Below are 16298 nucleotides of genomic sequence, written 5' to 3'. Positions count from 1 at the left end.
CCACTTAGCTAGAGATGGAACATGAGTTTGGAAGAGAGTCAGACCTAGGTTTTGACCCAAACCCTGAAATGCGCTTGCTGAGTAGCATTGAGCCAGTTACTTAGCCCCTCTGAGTCTCAGTTCCTCCATCTAACGTGAAATAATGACATCTGTTCACATACCCACAGAGGCAGGATGTATGTAAGACCCAGGCACTGGGTTTGGCACCTGCTACCCATGCCATAAAATTAGCTCCTCTTCCTTCAGACTGAGCATAGTGGAAAGTAGACCTGTTCCGACAACCCACTCAATATGCAAATATTGTATTTTCAATGTCTCCAGCCGGGGGCACACCATCTCTCTGTGCATATTTCTAGTGACAGCATTGGCAAGTCTACCTGCCCCACCTTTGCAAAGTTCCAGGTGTCTCCAAAGCCCTTATATCCTTGGCATGTATTTGGAAAGAAGGGCCAGCTGTGGCTCTTTGGAAGGGGCGACCGTCTCACCGGGTCTTATGTTAGCTGCCATGAATTCTGCATTTCTTTGTGTCAGGCCCTGCGCCGTGTCCTGCAGATCAGTGGTTCCCAACTGGGAGGCCATTGGACATTGGACAATATCCAAAGACATTTTTTTGTTACCACACAGAGTGGTGGGTGCTACTGACACTAAGTGCGTGGAGGCCAGGGAGGCTGTGAATTACCCCAGAATGCACAGGGCAGTCCCAACATCAAAGGATTATCTGGCCCCAAATGTCCACAGTGCTGGGGTTGAGAAAGCCTTCTGTGTATGGAGCTCTCCTTCAGTCCCCTTACAGCTCTCTGTGAAAGATGCTATTGTCCCATTTTAAGATGAGGAACCTGAGGCCTTGCAAGGTTGAGGCCCCAGGCCACGTTCCCTGTGCTGTTAAGGAATGTTTGTGCCCCTGTTTTTCTCTCTACGACCGTCCCTGTCCCCCACGACCCTCCTTGTCTCCACCGCTGCCCTGTACACACTGCTTCTCTCCTTTCTTGCTCCCTTATTTTGCTTCTCTTGGTTTTCCTTCTTGCTGAATTCTACGGGAGAGAGAATGTGTGTGTGTGTGTGTGTGTGTGTGTGTGTGTTGCGGGCAGCCCGCCTTACAGGGGCCCCAGTGATCCCTGCTCCTGGCTCCCAGAGCTGTAGGGTCTGTGCTAAAACATCTGAGGTTCAGGCTGGGCTGCTCCCTCCTTCACCCGGGCAGGGCTGGGTCTCCAGGGCAGCTCACCTGCCAGGATTAATTGGGCAAAAGGATGATGTAAAGCTTAACCTCCCATTGGAGAACTGCTGAATCAAGGAAGCAAGCTGAGCAGCAGGATTAATTATTGAATCTGCTTCGGTCACCAGAAACCAGAAAGGCTCTCCCCAGAGGACCCCAGGGAGCCTGGCAGGGCTGGCACCATAGTGCGCCAGAGTGCCAGACTTCTGGGTTGACTTTGGAGTAAAGGGGACTGGGCTGCTGCAGCTGAGGACAGGTGTTGCAGGGTCTCATCTCACCTTTTGTCACCTGGCTAAGTTCTGTCATCCTTCCCTACTTCTGCAATTGTCACTGCATACCAGCAAAGCAGAGGGACTTTGGATGCCTTTGCTTTCTCTGGCAGGCTCCAACAGGTCGTCCTTCTGCTGTGTGTGGCTGGTGAATGTCATTCTCAGAAAGGCCTGTTTGCACAGGCCAGCCCTGGGGTGGTGGGGATAGGAGACAGTTATAGCTCCTTGACTTGACCCAACATTAATAATAGAGTGAACAGTTATTGAGCAATTCACCATGGCCAGACACTGGTCATTATCTCATGGACATGCATTGCCTTGTTTTATCTTCACAGCAATCTTGTGAAAAAAAAAATTACCATCATCAGTTCTATTTTACAGATGGAAACACAGAGGCCCCGTGAGATTATGTAACTCACCCAATGTTATATCTCTCAGTAAGAGGCAGACAGAGAGTTTCATCCCAGAGCTGGCCGACCCCAAAGCTCATAATTTCTGACTATACTCCCTGTGCTGAGAAGCTCTTTGCCTCAGAGAACTCTACCTGACACCAGCTTTGCAGGGGAAAGAAAGGAAACAGGTCTCTGGTGTGAGGTGTGTGTGAGCAGAAGGCATTGTGACATCAGCTGGCATTAACTAATAGCTCCTCCTGGTGTTATCTGTCTTCAGAGTTGTGCTGTTAACTAAGTAATCAACAGGATATGCAGCCAGGTCAATTTTGTCATTCCACCTAGAAAGCACAGTGCCTCGCCCAGGGCCATGCAGTTAATGGGTGGGAGATGGGTCAGATTCTCTTACTTTTAACTGATGACTTGATGGAAACTGAGGTGGTGATGGCTCTTGACTTATAATAATGGCTACTGCAACTTGGGCTATGCAGTCAAGGATGAGGCATGAAATGACATAGGGACTTTCAGTTCTATCTTAAATGCAATTTATTTATTTATGGGGGGGCATAAGACCTCGAATACGTTATGGAAATATCATTTTCTACCAGTTCTCTTCCATATAAAATGAGTCACGATCACCTTCTTATCTGTTAGTATTTGTGAAAAACGCGCCTTAGGGATTGTGATAGGAAGGGTTGTCTAGATTGTGGAAAATGCATGGCTCCTGCCCTAAGTCAGGAAGTCCCTGCAACGACACTAATGACTTGTACTCCAAAGCCTCTGCTTGGAGGAAAAGAGGTACTAGCAACGACTAGAGCTCACTGCGTTATGGCTAATCCTTGCAAAGGCCCTTCAATGAAGGATCTACCCATTTTGCAGATAAAGATACCGAGGCTCAATGGGTACTTAGTTCAATGCCAATTATTAGGCAGCAAAACCATGACAAGAAGTTTGCCTGTCTCAAAGCCTTTTTATTTACCCCAGGCTGTTTTTCCCTACAGAGAAAAGTAAAAAGTAAACCAAAGGCAAACAAGAAGAGCTCCCACAGGCTGCTTCAGCATGTTCAGAACTTAGTTTCTAACAATCCATGTGATGGGAGAGATCTCCCCTTGCACCTCCTGAAATTCTTGATGTTATGATTTATGCCCCTTTTCTCTTCTGAACACAGCAACACAAAACCACTATAGAAACCGAAATTTGGAAAAATAAAGCCATTGCCCGTCCCTACATCAACCCTGCAGCCTTCTGTTCTCCAGGCTGAACAAGCCGAGGCCTTTTCCTCCCAGTCGTACTGCGGTGTGGGAACTGGACCTCAGGAGGGGCGGCAGAAGGAACCCATGGCTGGGGGGGGGGGCAGGACACCGAGGTCAGCCCGGGGGCAGTGATAAGGATATAAACAAGGAGACTGGCACAGACGGGCGGGGAAAGATCAGCCCAGCTGGCAGTGGCCAGTGGAAAAAGGGGCAGCAGTGCGTGCCAGGCAAGAAGGTGGTGAGAAAAGAGTCCTGTCTGTGATTGAGGAATTCCCAGGAGCCAGCAAGAGGGGAAAGAGAGTGAAACAGAGAGAGAGAGAGGGAGAGATGGATGGAGAGAGAGTGTGGTGGGTGAGGCATGAACTTTGCTTTCCCCAGTATATGCTAGGCCTAGGATGTGCAGTTTTTTTAGATCATTATGAGATAATTTAGGTGAAACTCACAGGCTAGCATCTTACACATCATCAGCTCTTAGGAAGTAATCTTATAGAAGACAGGCAGGAAGAATGATAGATTTGGGATGTCACCGTTTTCAATCCCAAATGAAATCTGTTCGTGAATAATACCTCAGATCATTATGTGAAATCCTGGTGGGGAAACTTATAATGGATAGAGAAGGCTGACAACAATCTGAAACAATTTTCATGCAAAATGAGAGGCATTCTTTTACCTTTAAAAGATGGCATTTGGACCCCTGGCTCATGACATATGCGAAAATTAACTCCAACTGTATCATACAACTAAATATAAGTGTTAGAACTATAAAACTATTAGGAGAAAACAGAGAGGTAAGTCATTGTGAACTTGGACTAGGCAATGGTTTCTTAGATAAAACAGCCAAAGCACAAGCAACAAGGAAAGTAGGTAAACTGCACATCATCATCATTAAAAAGCTTTGTACTTCAGAGGACACACCAAGAAAGTGGACAGGCAGCCCACAGATTGAGAGCAGATTTTTGTACCATGTATCTAATAAGAGACTTGCATCTAGAATATGTAAAGAACACACTCAATAAGAAGATAAATCACTCAGTTAAGAAATGGGTGAAGGACATGAACAAACACTTCTCTAAAGAACGGATGTCCGAGAAACACAGGAATAGCTATCATTAGCCATTAGGAAATGAAAATCAAAACCATAATGGGTACCACTTCATACCTACTAGGATGCCTATAAAAAAGAGGCAGATAACAAAACAAGTGTTGGTGAAGACCTGGAGAGACTGGAACCTCGCACAGCGCTGATAGGAACGTAAGAGGGACCAATTACTTGGCAAAATAGTTGGCCGTTCCTCAAACAGCCATAGAGGTATCATATGATCTATAATTCCACTTCTAGGTATAAATTTACTTTTGTAAATTACCTTAGAAGCAGGATTAGCTAAGCAGCTTAACCATAAATTAGGCTGAGAGTGTGTTCAAAGGAAAAAAATATTATCTTAATATTAAGTAAAAACCATCTCTCATGGCACTCCTGAGTACCATAAAGTTGGGTTGGGAGATTCCAGTGAAAGATAAAGACAATGATCCGATGGTAAATCAGAAAAAACCAAGAACTGCATGATTCCATACAGAGGTGGGACATAAAAATGAGACTAAGAGACATGGACAAGAGTGTGGTGGTTACGGGGGGGGGGGGGGGAGGAAGAGGGGGAGGGGGAGGGGCACAAAGAAAACTAGATAGAGGGTGACAGAGGACAATCTGACTTTGGGTGATGGGTATGCAACATAATTGAATGACAAGATAACGTGGACATGTTTTCTTTGAACATATGTACCCTGATTTATTGATGTCATCCCATTAAAATTAGTAAAAATTTATATATATATATATAAAAGATAAAGACAAAGGGATATCCCAGGAGAGGATCTGGACTTACAGTTCAAGCTCCTTGAACTTGAATAAAGTGAATAAAGAAATCACTTTATTCAGAATAGTTCTGAAAGGAGAGTCAGCTTACAGACCTCAGAATTCCCCAAGGTGCATGACAGTTCACCTTCCCAGGGAAGATGCTGGGACTTGTCACTATCATCCCGGGATGGGATGGAGTAGGAGCGGGTGGCAGGGGGGGACAGGGAGTTCTATTCCTTACACTGACTTCGGTGACCTGCCTTTCCCTCTCTGTTATTATATCTCTTGTTTTCTGGATAAACCAAAGAGGGGAAAGGGAATGGTAATTATTTTACTAAGCCAGAGGCTGCTGTTTTGTTTTTCATTCTGGAGGCAAATATGTTATTAGAAACCTTTATTGGGGTCTTGGAAAGTCAACAGCAATGTCAATGAATAGCACACCAGCCTTGCTCTTAAGGCATCAATCTAGTGAGCAAGGTGGTAAGCTTATACACGGTATTTACAGTACGAAGAACAAGAGTGTAAACCGTGCACTGTGAAGACAGAGCAGAGATATTAATTCCACGGTGGAGGGGAAGCAAGATCTCCCTGGAAGAAATGGTATGCATACAGGACTTTGGGGTATGGATAGAATTGTGAAAGGTGAGTGCATTAGAAATAAATTCCTCAAGAAACAGCATTTAATTATTCCACGAACATTTGTTCATTGCCCAGAATAATGCAGGTACTGTGCTGGGTCCAAGGACAAAAAGCAAAGAGGTGGCCTAGTATACGCCGGGCTTAGGAATGTTGAGTAGCTCACTGCAACTTTTGTGTGAGTGGACACTTGTGTGTATCTATGTGTTCACGCACATGCGCGTGGTGAGTTTGCAGTGTGTATAGAGGGCTGAGCGTGCTGAAGGGGCACTGTAGCCAGATCATGGAAGGTCTCGAATGCCTTTGTTTATTTAGGGGGAAAGCACAGGTCTGTCCTCAACTTCTGGGTGTTTCTAGCTTTGAGACTTTGGGCGTGTTATCTAATCTTTCTATCCCAAAGATTTCCCATTGGTAAAGTGGGCATACCAATGCCTATTGTAGTCATAATGTCTGTAAATCATTGATTATAGTTTCTAGTTTTTTTTTTTTTTTTTTTTTTTTTTTTTTTTTTTTTTTTTTTTACAGGGACAGAGAGAGTCAGAGAGAGAGATAGATAGGGACAGAGAGACAGGAACAGAGAGAGATGAGAAGCATCAATCATCAGTTTCTCGTTGCAACACCTTAGTTGTTAATTGATTGCTTTCTCATATGTGCCTTGACCACAAGCCTTCAGCAGACCGAGTGACCCCTTGCTCGAGCCAGATGAGCCCGCGCTCAAGATGGCGACCTCAGGGTCTCGAACCTGGGTCCTCTGCATCCCAGTTCGACACTCTATCCACTGTGCCACCACCTGGTCAGGCAGTTTCTAGTTTTTGAGGGCTTTGGTGAACCGTGGATGGTTTGGGGAAGGAAAACTGACAGAGATTTGAGTTTTTTAGAGCTCCTTATGGAGGCCGTGGTTGGAAGGTTGAATGCGGGTGAGAGGGTGGGTGGGGTGGGGTGTAGCGACTGAGCAAGGTTCTGGGAGACCAGGGAGGAGGGCTGAAGCAATAGGCAAGAGCTGAGGACCAAAACTGAGGCAGTGAACAAACGGACAGAAGTAATAACCATTTAGGTGGCCAAACGAGCTTGCGGACTGTAGGAGGTGAGGGTAAGAGAGAAATCAGGAATGATGACAGGCTCCTGGTTATACCGCAGTTCCGCTAACCTGGATCTGTGACTCAGGGGGAGGGGCAGTCTGCAAGAAGGGGTGGGAAGGATTGACAGGAGGGAGGAGGTGAGAGAGAGGCTGGTTCCCTGGAAGGGAGGTTGAAGGAGCAGACTCCCTCAGAAGGCCAACGGTACGAGAAAATGTGAATGCCTCATTGTTCTGTGAGTGTGGGACACGGGGCCAGCAGGCCCCCATCCCGAACAAGCCAGTTGCAGAACTGTCAGGGTGGGCCTGATACTAGGACTTCTCCTTAAAAGGCATTGATGAAGGGCTTCTTTCTGACCTGTGTCCCATGCAACTGACACCCTTTCTTCTTCTAAGGCAGACCTGGGAATAATCCGCAGGGTTCTTCCGAAGGCCAAGTGCACTGGTTCCAATTCTCCTACGAAACCTCTTCCACCCCAGGTTCTCCCAGAACCTACTCCGTGTTTTCAGGTCTAATTCTGAATTGTTTTCAAGGACAGTTGTTTTTATTTTTATTTGTTTTGTGACACTGTTCCTTCCACTTCCCAATAATGGTGGGACAGAAGGTGGGTTGGAGTGGGGGGGGCAGGGAGTGGCTAGCAGCAGTGGAGTTGGGTGAAATCCAGTCATTGTAGAGGGAAGGTGCAATTGTCTTTAGCCCAAAGCTCATCTCTGAGGTGGTCTGACATTCCACCCAGAGGTGTCAGGTGGTTGCCCGCAGGTGAGAAGACACAGTGACAATAGGAAGACCAAGTTCCCTGCTCGGGCTTCTCCTTATGAGAAGGTAGAAGTCACTGCCCTTTAGTGTTTAAGACTTGAAGGACAACCCAAGGCTTGTCTTTACCCGCAGAGGGGGACGGGGCTATCTCACTAGGGTGACTTTAGAGGTATTTTCAGAAAACTGACTTCATATTCCTGCAATTTCCCTCTGCTGGGTTGGTGGGTCCTGGGCACAACCTCAAGGGACTCTTATCTACAGAATTTCCCTGGACTTATGCCCCCACGGTCACAGAAGGGGCTCACATTCAAATGCTATATGTAATAAAAGCATACAGCGTGGTTCGATTCAGATATGGGCAGTATGTCATTAGGCGCTCCGCATGGAAACACCCAGGCCTGGCTTCAGGGGTGTGTGGCATGTGCCGTCACACAGGGCTCTGTGCTCAGAAGGGCCCTCCACTTGGTTTAATGCTCGACTGTTGCCATCTTGATTCACAATCATTTCTGAGTAAGAGAGCTGCAGTTTCATGTTTCACGGGGCCCTGCAGAACTCTGAGCCTGGTGCCCTGCTCTCTTGTCCTGCTAGGAGGGCGAGCAGCAGGCGGTGGAGAGGTAGGTGTTAAAGGCAGACGAGCATCGAACTGAGGCCTAGTAGCATCAGGGGGCTTGGGGGAAATTGCAAAGGGAATGACTTGCTCAGTCTCCAGTTCTGTGTGGTTAACTTCTGAGTCTCTTCTCCAAGTCAGTCAGCATGGGTGCCCTCGGGGTCCTCATCTCCCTTTAGGAAGCCTAACTCCACTAGAGTCGGTCATTAATTTTTTTGTATCCCTGCTGGATGGTGAGTTCCTTAGGGGCCAGAGCTCACTCCTAGTGTCTGCTGCACCATACGCAAAGCTTGGACACAGTTGGTAGTTTATAAAGAAATAAAATGATAGCAAATTAAAATCTTCTCCAGGTGCAAATGACTTAGGGGTGGGTGGGGAAGAGAATGTTGATCGGCCTTGAAGTCAAGAGAAGATTTCAAGAAAAGAGGGTGCTACAGACAGACATCCAAGACAAACTGCACCAACATAATGATGTTGCCTGACGAGGTCTCTGTTGGGGGCATAGTGTAGTGACAGGGCTTATGCTCCAGACGCAGACAATTCCTGGGGCAGCCCAGGCTCTCACTGTTTACTAATTACATGAACTTTGGCTGAATCATTTTCTTTTGGGGACCTTGCTGTAAAGTGGTGAAAACAATTCCCCTACAAAGACTCTTAGCATATTTTAGGATGGAGGTCAGGGCACAGGAGACTGGAAACAAAAAAAGACTTTCTTATCAGAGGATATCACTCTATCTATGTATCTGTCTATGTATGTATGTATGTATGTATGTATGTATGTATGTATGTATGTATCCATCTATCTGTCCATCCATCCATCCAATTAGATTTAATAAATATTTGAGATTATTATTGCTGTTCTTGTTTTGGTAGTAGAATCCCCAGTACTCATCATGATTATTAGTAGATTGCAAGCACTTAACAGATGTTTATTGGTTGAAAGAGTTACACTGACCTATGAACTTCCTATAGGAAACTATTCTTCCTTCAGTATTTCCTGAGTATATGCCACCACCATCTGCCCAGATATTTTAGTCAAAAGTTTTCATTCTTTGGCCCTGGCTGGTTTGCTCAGTGGTAGAGCGTTGGCCTGGTGTGTGTAAGTCCTAGGTTTGATTACTGGCCAGGGCACACAGGAGAAGTGCCCATCTGCTTCTCTACCCTTCCCCCTTTCCTTTCTCTCTATTTCTCTCTTCCCCTCCTGCAGCCAAGGCTCCATTGGAGCAAAGTTGGCCCAGACATTGAGGATGGCTCCATGGCCTCCACCTCAGGTGCTAGAATGGCTCTGGCTGCAACAGAGCTATGCCCCAGAGGGGCAGAGCATCACCCTCTAGTGGGCATGCCAGGTAGATCCTGGTCGGGCACATGTGAGAGTCTGTCTGACTGCCTTCCTGCTTCTACCTTAAAAAATAAAAAAACAAAAGTCTTGATTCTTTGACTTATGGAGCACCTATTAGGGACTAGGCACTGTGCAGGGTACTGGGATGAGGAAAGCAGGGGAGCTTGATCAGCTAGACCCAACCACAGCTCTACAGGATGTCAGAGAAAAAGGAAACAGGAGAGCTTATCATTTGTTCAGTTTTCTATTCACCATTAGATGTAGCTCAGCTCGTAAGTGGAATGTTTTTAAGAGTTCTTGGCCACACCTGGGAAAAGGTGTAGAGGTACTTATAATCCACAGCCATCTGAATCAAGTAAAAGCCAGTGACACAGTGCAGTGGTTCTCTGGGAATCGGTAATGCATACGCCACATTTTGGAATCCTCCCTGTTTGTGAAAACTAGGAAGAAATACTACTTGTTTTGAATCCTACTGGGATTCCCCATTTCTGTCCAGCCTCTCTGTTAGAGGAGGTAAATGAGCAGGAAGAAGAATTAAAAAGGTACATGGAAAGTGACTTGGCTAAATCTTTGGAGAAGCCAACTGAGTGAGCTAGCTGAGTGAGCTAGCTCCTATCTGCTGAGTGTGGGCTGTGCTTTATATATCTCTGTCTATATATAAAGAAGAGTTTCAGAAAAATTCTGTCACTCTTTGGCTTGTGAGTCAACAGGCCCGTGTGAGTGTGTGTGTGTGTGTGTGTGTGTGTGTGTGTGTGTGGTGGAGGGAGAAATTTGGGCACAAAGCATGTATGTACTTGTAAAAAAGTATTTGGAATGTGTGTGTGTAGAATGGGAGTTTTATGTATTTTTTTTTAACGTGAAGAGAGTGTATATGAAAGGGAAAGTTGACGTGTGTGTGTGTGTGGGGGGGTGCAGGTGGTGGGCAGAGTCAAGGGAACAGCCAGCCTCTCCCAGATGCAGACAGTGGTCTGAGAGATGAAGTGTTATAAAAGGTGATTGTTTTCCTTTTAGACCAGCACACAAGTCTTTCAGAAGCCCTTGACTTCTCTCCTCCTCCCTGTCTTGTTAAAAAGGGATTAGAGTCCAATTAAGCCATTGAATCCCAAGGTAGAGATTCCTGTTTAAAAACAAGACATACAGCTTCAAAAAAAAAATACATCGGTGCAAGTTGAGGTTTGTCCTATCGAGTTGCCACCTGCATGGTTCCAAAGAGTGTTTTCAGCAGAATACCCACCATGCAGTTCTTAATTACTCCACCTCATACCTCCAGTCCTTCACCTTCTAAAGGGCCCTCCAACCTAAATAGCCACATGCTGTAGGAGTCCTTATGCTGCTGGAGTGCCACATCTGCCCCTTGGCTGATCTGCTTCAGTGGGCAACTCAGTGACCAGGCTTATTAGTAATAATATTATTAGCCGATGCTTATCAGGTACTTAGTATGTGCCTGGCATCGTGCTAAGCACTTTGTGTACAGAATCTCATCAGGTGCTCCATATGGAAACACCCAGGCCTGGCTTCAGGGGTGTGTGGCATGTGCAGTCACACAGCGCTTTGTGCTCAGAAGGGCCCTCCACTTGGTTTAATGCTCGACTGTTGCCATCTTGAAATTCACAATCATTTCTGAGTAAGAGGGCTGCAGTTTCATTTCACTAAGCCCTGCAAATTATGTGGCCGGTCCTGAAAGCACCCAACAACCTACCATTCCTTTTTCTTTTCTTTTCTTTTCTTTTCTTTTCTTTTCTTTTCTTTTCTTTTCTTTTCTTTTCTTTTCTTTTCTCTCTCTCTCTCTCTCTCTCCTTCCCTCCCTCCCTCCTCTCTCTCTCTCTCTTTCTTTCTTTCTTTCTTTCTTTCTTTCTTTCTTTCTTTCTTTCTTTCCTTCCTTTCTCCCTCCCTCCCTCCCTCCCTCCCTCTCCTTCCTTCCTTTCTTTCTTTCTTTCGTGAGAGGAGGGGTGATGCAGAGACAGACTCCCACATATGCCCTGATCAGGATCCATCCAGTTGGCAAACCCTGTCTGGGGCCAAAGCTTTGCCCATCAGGGGCCATGCTTGAAATGGAACTTTCTATAGTGCCTGAGATGGAGTCTCCACAAAGCCATCCTCAGTGCCTGGGGTCAATGTGCTCAACTCAATCAAGCCATGGCTGCGGGAGAGGGAGAGGGAGAGAGAGAGAGAAAGGGGAGGGGGAGAGAAGCAGATTGTCACCACTTCTGTGTGCCCTAACTGGGAATTGAACCAGGGACTTCCACATGCTAGGTTGACGCTCTACCACTGAGCCAACTGGCCAGGGCCCTACCATTTCTTTTTATTCTTTACACATGATACATCATACCTTGCCAGAGGATGGAACAGTAAAATTTCAAACTGTGATGCCAGGATCCTACCTAGAAAATGGGTGCCATTTTCTCCTTGAAGGGCAGTTCTTTAAGGGAGCAGACCCATGTAAAGTCACTTAATGTGGGAAAGCAAAGTATCTGTGAGAATTTGACAAGTGGTTAAACTCCTCTAAGCCTCAGTTTTCTCACCTGCTAAGTGGGAAAAACAACAATAATACCTAATGCACAGGCTGTTTCAAGGATGAAATGTCAGAGATCACAACTCTGACACATACTACATAAGGCATTAGTTATTATTATGCATTATGGATGCCTAGAAGGAACTAAATACACGCTTTTGCTTGTGACATGGTGTGGATCACTTGCCCAACTCCGAGGTGCCTGATCCCAGGGCTTTGCTCCCTACCTGTCCCATGGAGCTAGGAAGAACATCTGCTCTCTCCAGGTGCTGGCTGACCACAGAGGGGTTGCTGGAACTGATAAGCACAGGGGTGCTGATCTCCACCATGTGGCGCCCTGAGGGGGAGTGGACCATCCTGTTGAGAGTGTTCAAAGCGGTTGTGATGGAGAACTGCCCAGACCCCTTCCTCCTAGAGCCAGGGCCCCTTCGGAGGGTGGACATGCTGGCAGCTTTGCCTCTGGACGATGAGGACATCAGGGACATGCTTTTTGTGCGGGATGGCTGACGGCCTTTGTGCTTCTCCAGCAGGTGTCTTGCAGTGAGGTTTGGCTGAAAAGACAGAAGGTTTGATGAGAAGTTGGTCCTTCTGATCTGACCTGAGTAGCTAAGCCTCACCCAGGCTCGTCTGAAGCCGGTTCTGAGGCCACCACCTCACTTGCCATTCCTTGCTCACTTCTATCTTTCATCAATCTGTTCCAGTGTCTTTGCTATAGTAATAAACTCTCACACCTCTCTTGAGAGGAGGTCTACTCTTTCTCTCTTCTCCTCAGGTCCAAAGGGTTGATAATAAGCCATGATATTTTTCCCTGGTCGGGAGCAACCCCTCCTTTCTGCATTTCTCCCAGCCACACCTTTCTTTCCACCCGGTGGACTCCCCCTCCCCCTTCGGCCACCCCTCACTCCCCCACGGGGGTGGCTGCTGCTCCTCGGTGTCCCTGTGGCCTCTGTGCTTTCCCATCGTGGCAGCTTTCATCCCTTTCTGTAACCACTGACTCTCCTTGCCCCCACTGGACTGTTAGCTTCTCTGCTGTACGCCAGAGTGGGTGCTGAGTGTTTGTGGAATAACGCGTGAATGAAGTTGCTCCAGTTCATACATTTGGTAAGTGTTTGAGCCAGAATGTAAATCCATTCAGGATCCTGAATCTTTATACTCAGACCATCTTTAACTAGTTTTTTAAAATACTTCCATCTTATCATCATTTTCTTTTGCTCTCTACTTCTTAGTGGTGTGCTGGTAAACCAGCAAAACTAACAAACAAAACCCTGATCTGTAGAGTCTACCAATGTCTCTGGTGTAAATATCTACCAATAGCTTAACAACGGACTAGCAAAATTCCTGAAAATATAACAACCAGTTCTTGCAATCTATTACCAATCTAGTTCCAGCACAACCACTGACCACATTATATTTTGATACCTTGCCCACCAAGGGCCCCTGTAAGTTCATTTCCTTTAGAAACCTAAAATATGTTGACAAAACAGGGGTTTGTGTGAATAAAAGTTTCCAGAACAATTACTTAACTTTGTATTATTATGAGTGTCACCAGTTGCCGCCTAAAACCAAAGGTCTGTCTCGTATGCCCACCTACAAACTTTTCAATGACAATGTACAGATGATGAAAATAGCAAATTAGGACATTTTAAAGCAGATGTAGTTTCTGCCTCAAGAAGCTTGTAATATTGTTGGGGAAAAATCATCAAGTATGAGTTGGATTATTATAACGTCCACTTTAAAGATAAGAATGCTGAGGCCAGGTCGGGGTGACTTATACATGGCAAAGACAAGCATGGAACAAGCGAACAAGAAAATACCTGATAGTGGCCCTGGCCGGTTGGCTCAGTGGTAGAGCGTCGGCCTGGCGTGCGGGGGACCCGGGTTCGATTCCCGACCAGGGCACATAGGAGAAGCGCCCATTTGCTTCTCCACCCCCACCCCCTCCTTCCTCTTTGTCTCTCTCTTCCCCTTCCGCAGCCAAGGCTCCATTGAGGCAAGGATGCCCCGGGTGCTGGGGATGGCTCCTTGGCCTCTGCCCCAGGCGCTAGAGTGGCTCTGGTCACGGCAGAGCGACCCCCCAGAGGGGCAGAGTGACCCCCCAGAGGGGCAGAGTATCGCCCCCTGGTGGGCAGAGCGTCACCCCTGGTGGGCGTGCCGGGTGGATCCCAGTCAGGCGCATGCGGGAGTCTGTCTGACTGTCTCTCCCTGTTTCCAGCTTCAGAAAAATACAAAAATAAATAAATAAATAAATAAATAAATAAATAAATAAAAATAAGTAAATAAATAAAAAGAAAATACCTGATAGTGATATGTGTTCTTCTGTGATAGAGAGTGACGGGGGGAGGTAGCTACTTTGGATTGGGGGATCAAGAAGAACCTGCTGAGAAGGTGATATTTAAACTGAGACATGGCCTGACCAGGCGGTGGCACAGTGGATAGAGCATTGGAATGGGATGCGGAGGACCCAGGTTCAAGACTCTGAGGTTGCCAGCTTGAGCACAGGCTCATCTGGTTTGAGCAAAGCTCACCAGCTTGGACCCAAGGTCGCTGGCTCGAGCAAAGGGGTTACTCGGTCTGCTGAAGGCCCGCGGTCAAGGCACTTATGAGAAAGCAATCAATGAACAACCAAGGTGTTGCAATGAAAAACTGATGATTGATGCTTCTCATCTCTCTCTGTTCCTATCTGTCTGTCCCTATCTATCCCTTTCTCTGACTCTCTCTGTCTCTGTAAAAAACAAACAAAAAAACTGAGACACGGAGAAGAAGAAGAAATCAGCCATGTAAAGCTGAAGGTAGAAACATGCCAGCAGAGGGAATGTAAACTAGCAGAAAGGTCTTGAAGAGGCGGGGGCAGGGCAGGGCTGGGCACACTCAGCCCTCTGAGGGGACGACACAAAAGAAACGGAGAAGGCAGGAATGGAGCGAGCGAGACTGTAGAGATAATCAGGGGCCCAATCACAAAGGGCCTGGGAGGCTTCAAGTTTGTTGTACGCATAAGGAAGCCTTTGGCAAAATTTAGGCAGAGGAGAGACATGATCTGATTTATGCTTTTGAAAGTTCGTGCTATGCTTTGGCAGTTTCTTACAAAGTTAAACACATACTTAGCATCCAACCCAGCAATCCCACTCCTAGATAATTACCCTGGGGAAATGAAAACTCATGCTCATTCAAAAAATGATATGCAAATGTTCATGGCAGCTCTAATTATAGTTGCCAACACCTGGGAACAGCCACAGTGTCTTTCAACTGGTGGATGAATAAACAAACTTTGGCACATGGTACAACGGCATAGGACTCAACAATAAAGAGGGATGAACTACTTGCTACATGCAACAGCATGGATGTGTCTCAAGTGCATTATGCTGAAGGAAAGAAGCCAGACTCAAAAGGCTACATTCTGTATGATTCCATTTCTGTGACATTCTGGAAAGGGAAAACTATATCAACAGAAAACAGATCAGTGGCTGCCAGGGGTTGGGAGTCCCGGAAGGAGCTCTTTACAAAGGGGGAGCATTACCTCATGTTTTTTGGGACTGTTGGAACTACTCTACATCTTAATGATGGTGGGGTTATTCTGAATGCATTAATCAAAACATGTAGAACTGGACACCAAACAGTAGATTTTACTGTATGTAAATAGAAATAAAGATATCAAAAGCTGTTATTCCAGACTACAAGGAGGCAGACCAATTAGGAATTTATTGAAATTGTTTAGACAAGCTCTGATGGCTGTCTGGATTGGGGACAATGTCCTTCCACTCCCCAGAGCACCTATCCCTCCATTGTAAGAGGACAATATACACTCTTTTGGTTTAATGAGTAAAGTTCTTCACGGTCATTCGCAGCTACAATGAAGTTAACTTTTTTTTCTGCTTGCACCTAATTGTCTGTCCCCAGGTGAGCAACACCATCAGCATTTCCATCAGCAGCCCTGACAAAGGGCTCCATGTGACTCGTGTTCTGCCCTGTCCTCTGCCAACGTGATTAATGGCTCAGTCTGGGAAGGATTGCACATCTCTTAAATTTGCACGCACTCACTTGAAACAGTATCCTTCAGGTTCATTGGGCTGAGCAAGATTCCTTTGACCCAGGCAGGGCCTGTCGGAGAAGTCTCGACAAGAATGGGCGTGAGCTCAGTGTTTGTTCTACCACCTTTTCATCCAGGTGCAATTCAATAAATCAAATGTTACATTAACAAGAAAAATCTTGTTTATGCCAACCCCCCCCCCAAAAAAAAAACCCCACGTCCCTCTCATAAGAAAGCTGTCCTTCCTTCCGATCACTTTGCGTGGCACTAGTAATTCAAAACTTCTTTAAAGAGCCTTCAGCAAGTGCTCGTCTTAATAACAGGACCAAAGTAAAAATCTAAGCACTGCTTTAGAAAGCTCAGTTGAGATTT

General features: G+C 46.3%; 1 protein-coding gene across 1 annotated transcript in view; it reads right to left on the bottom strand.

Annotated features, from left to right (window-relative positions):
• Positions 1–16298, bottom strand: part of SH3RF2 (SH3 domain containing ring finger 2) — a 120762-nt gene that overhangs the window by 46703 nt on the left and 57761 nt on the right. Inside the window, exon 5 of the mRNA XM_066272881.1 lies at positions 12130–12453. Within this exon, the coding sequence (XP_066128978.1) occupies positions 12130–12453 (324 nt within the window). The remainder of the gene's footprint in view (positions 1–12129; positions 12454–16298) is intronic.

Source organism: Saccopteryx bilineata, chromosome 4 (assembly GCF_036850765.1).
Source record: "Saccopteryx bilineata isolate mSacBil1 chromosome 4, mSacBil1_pri_phased_curated, whole genome shotgun sequence".
Taxonomy (NCBI): domain Eukaryota; kingdom Metazoa; phylum Chordata; class Mammalia; order Chiroptera; family Emballonuridae; genus Saccopteryx; species Saccopteryx bilineata.
This window is presented reverse-complemented; position numbering and strand designations above follow the sequence as displayed.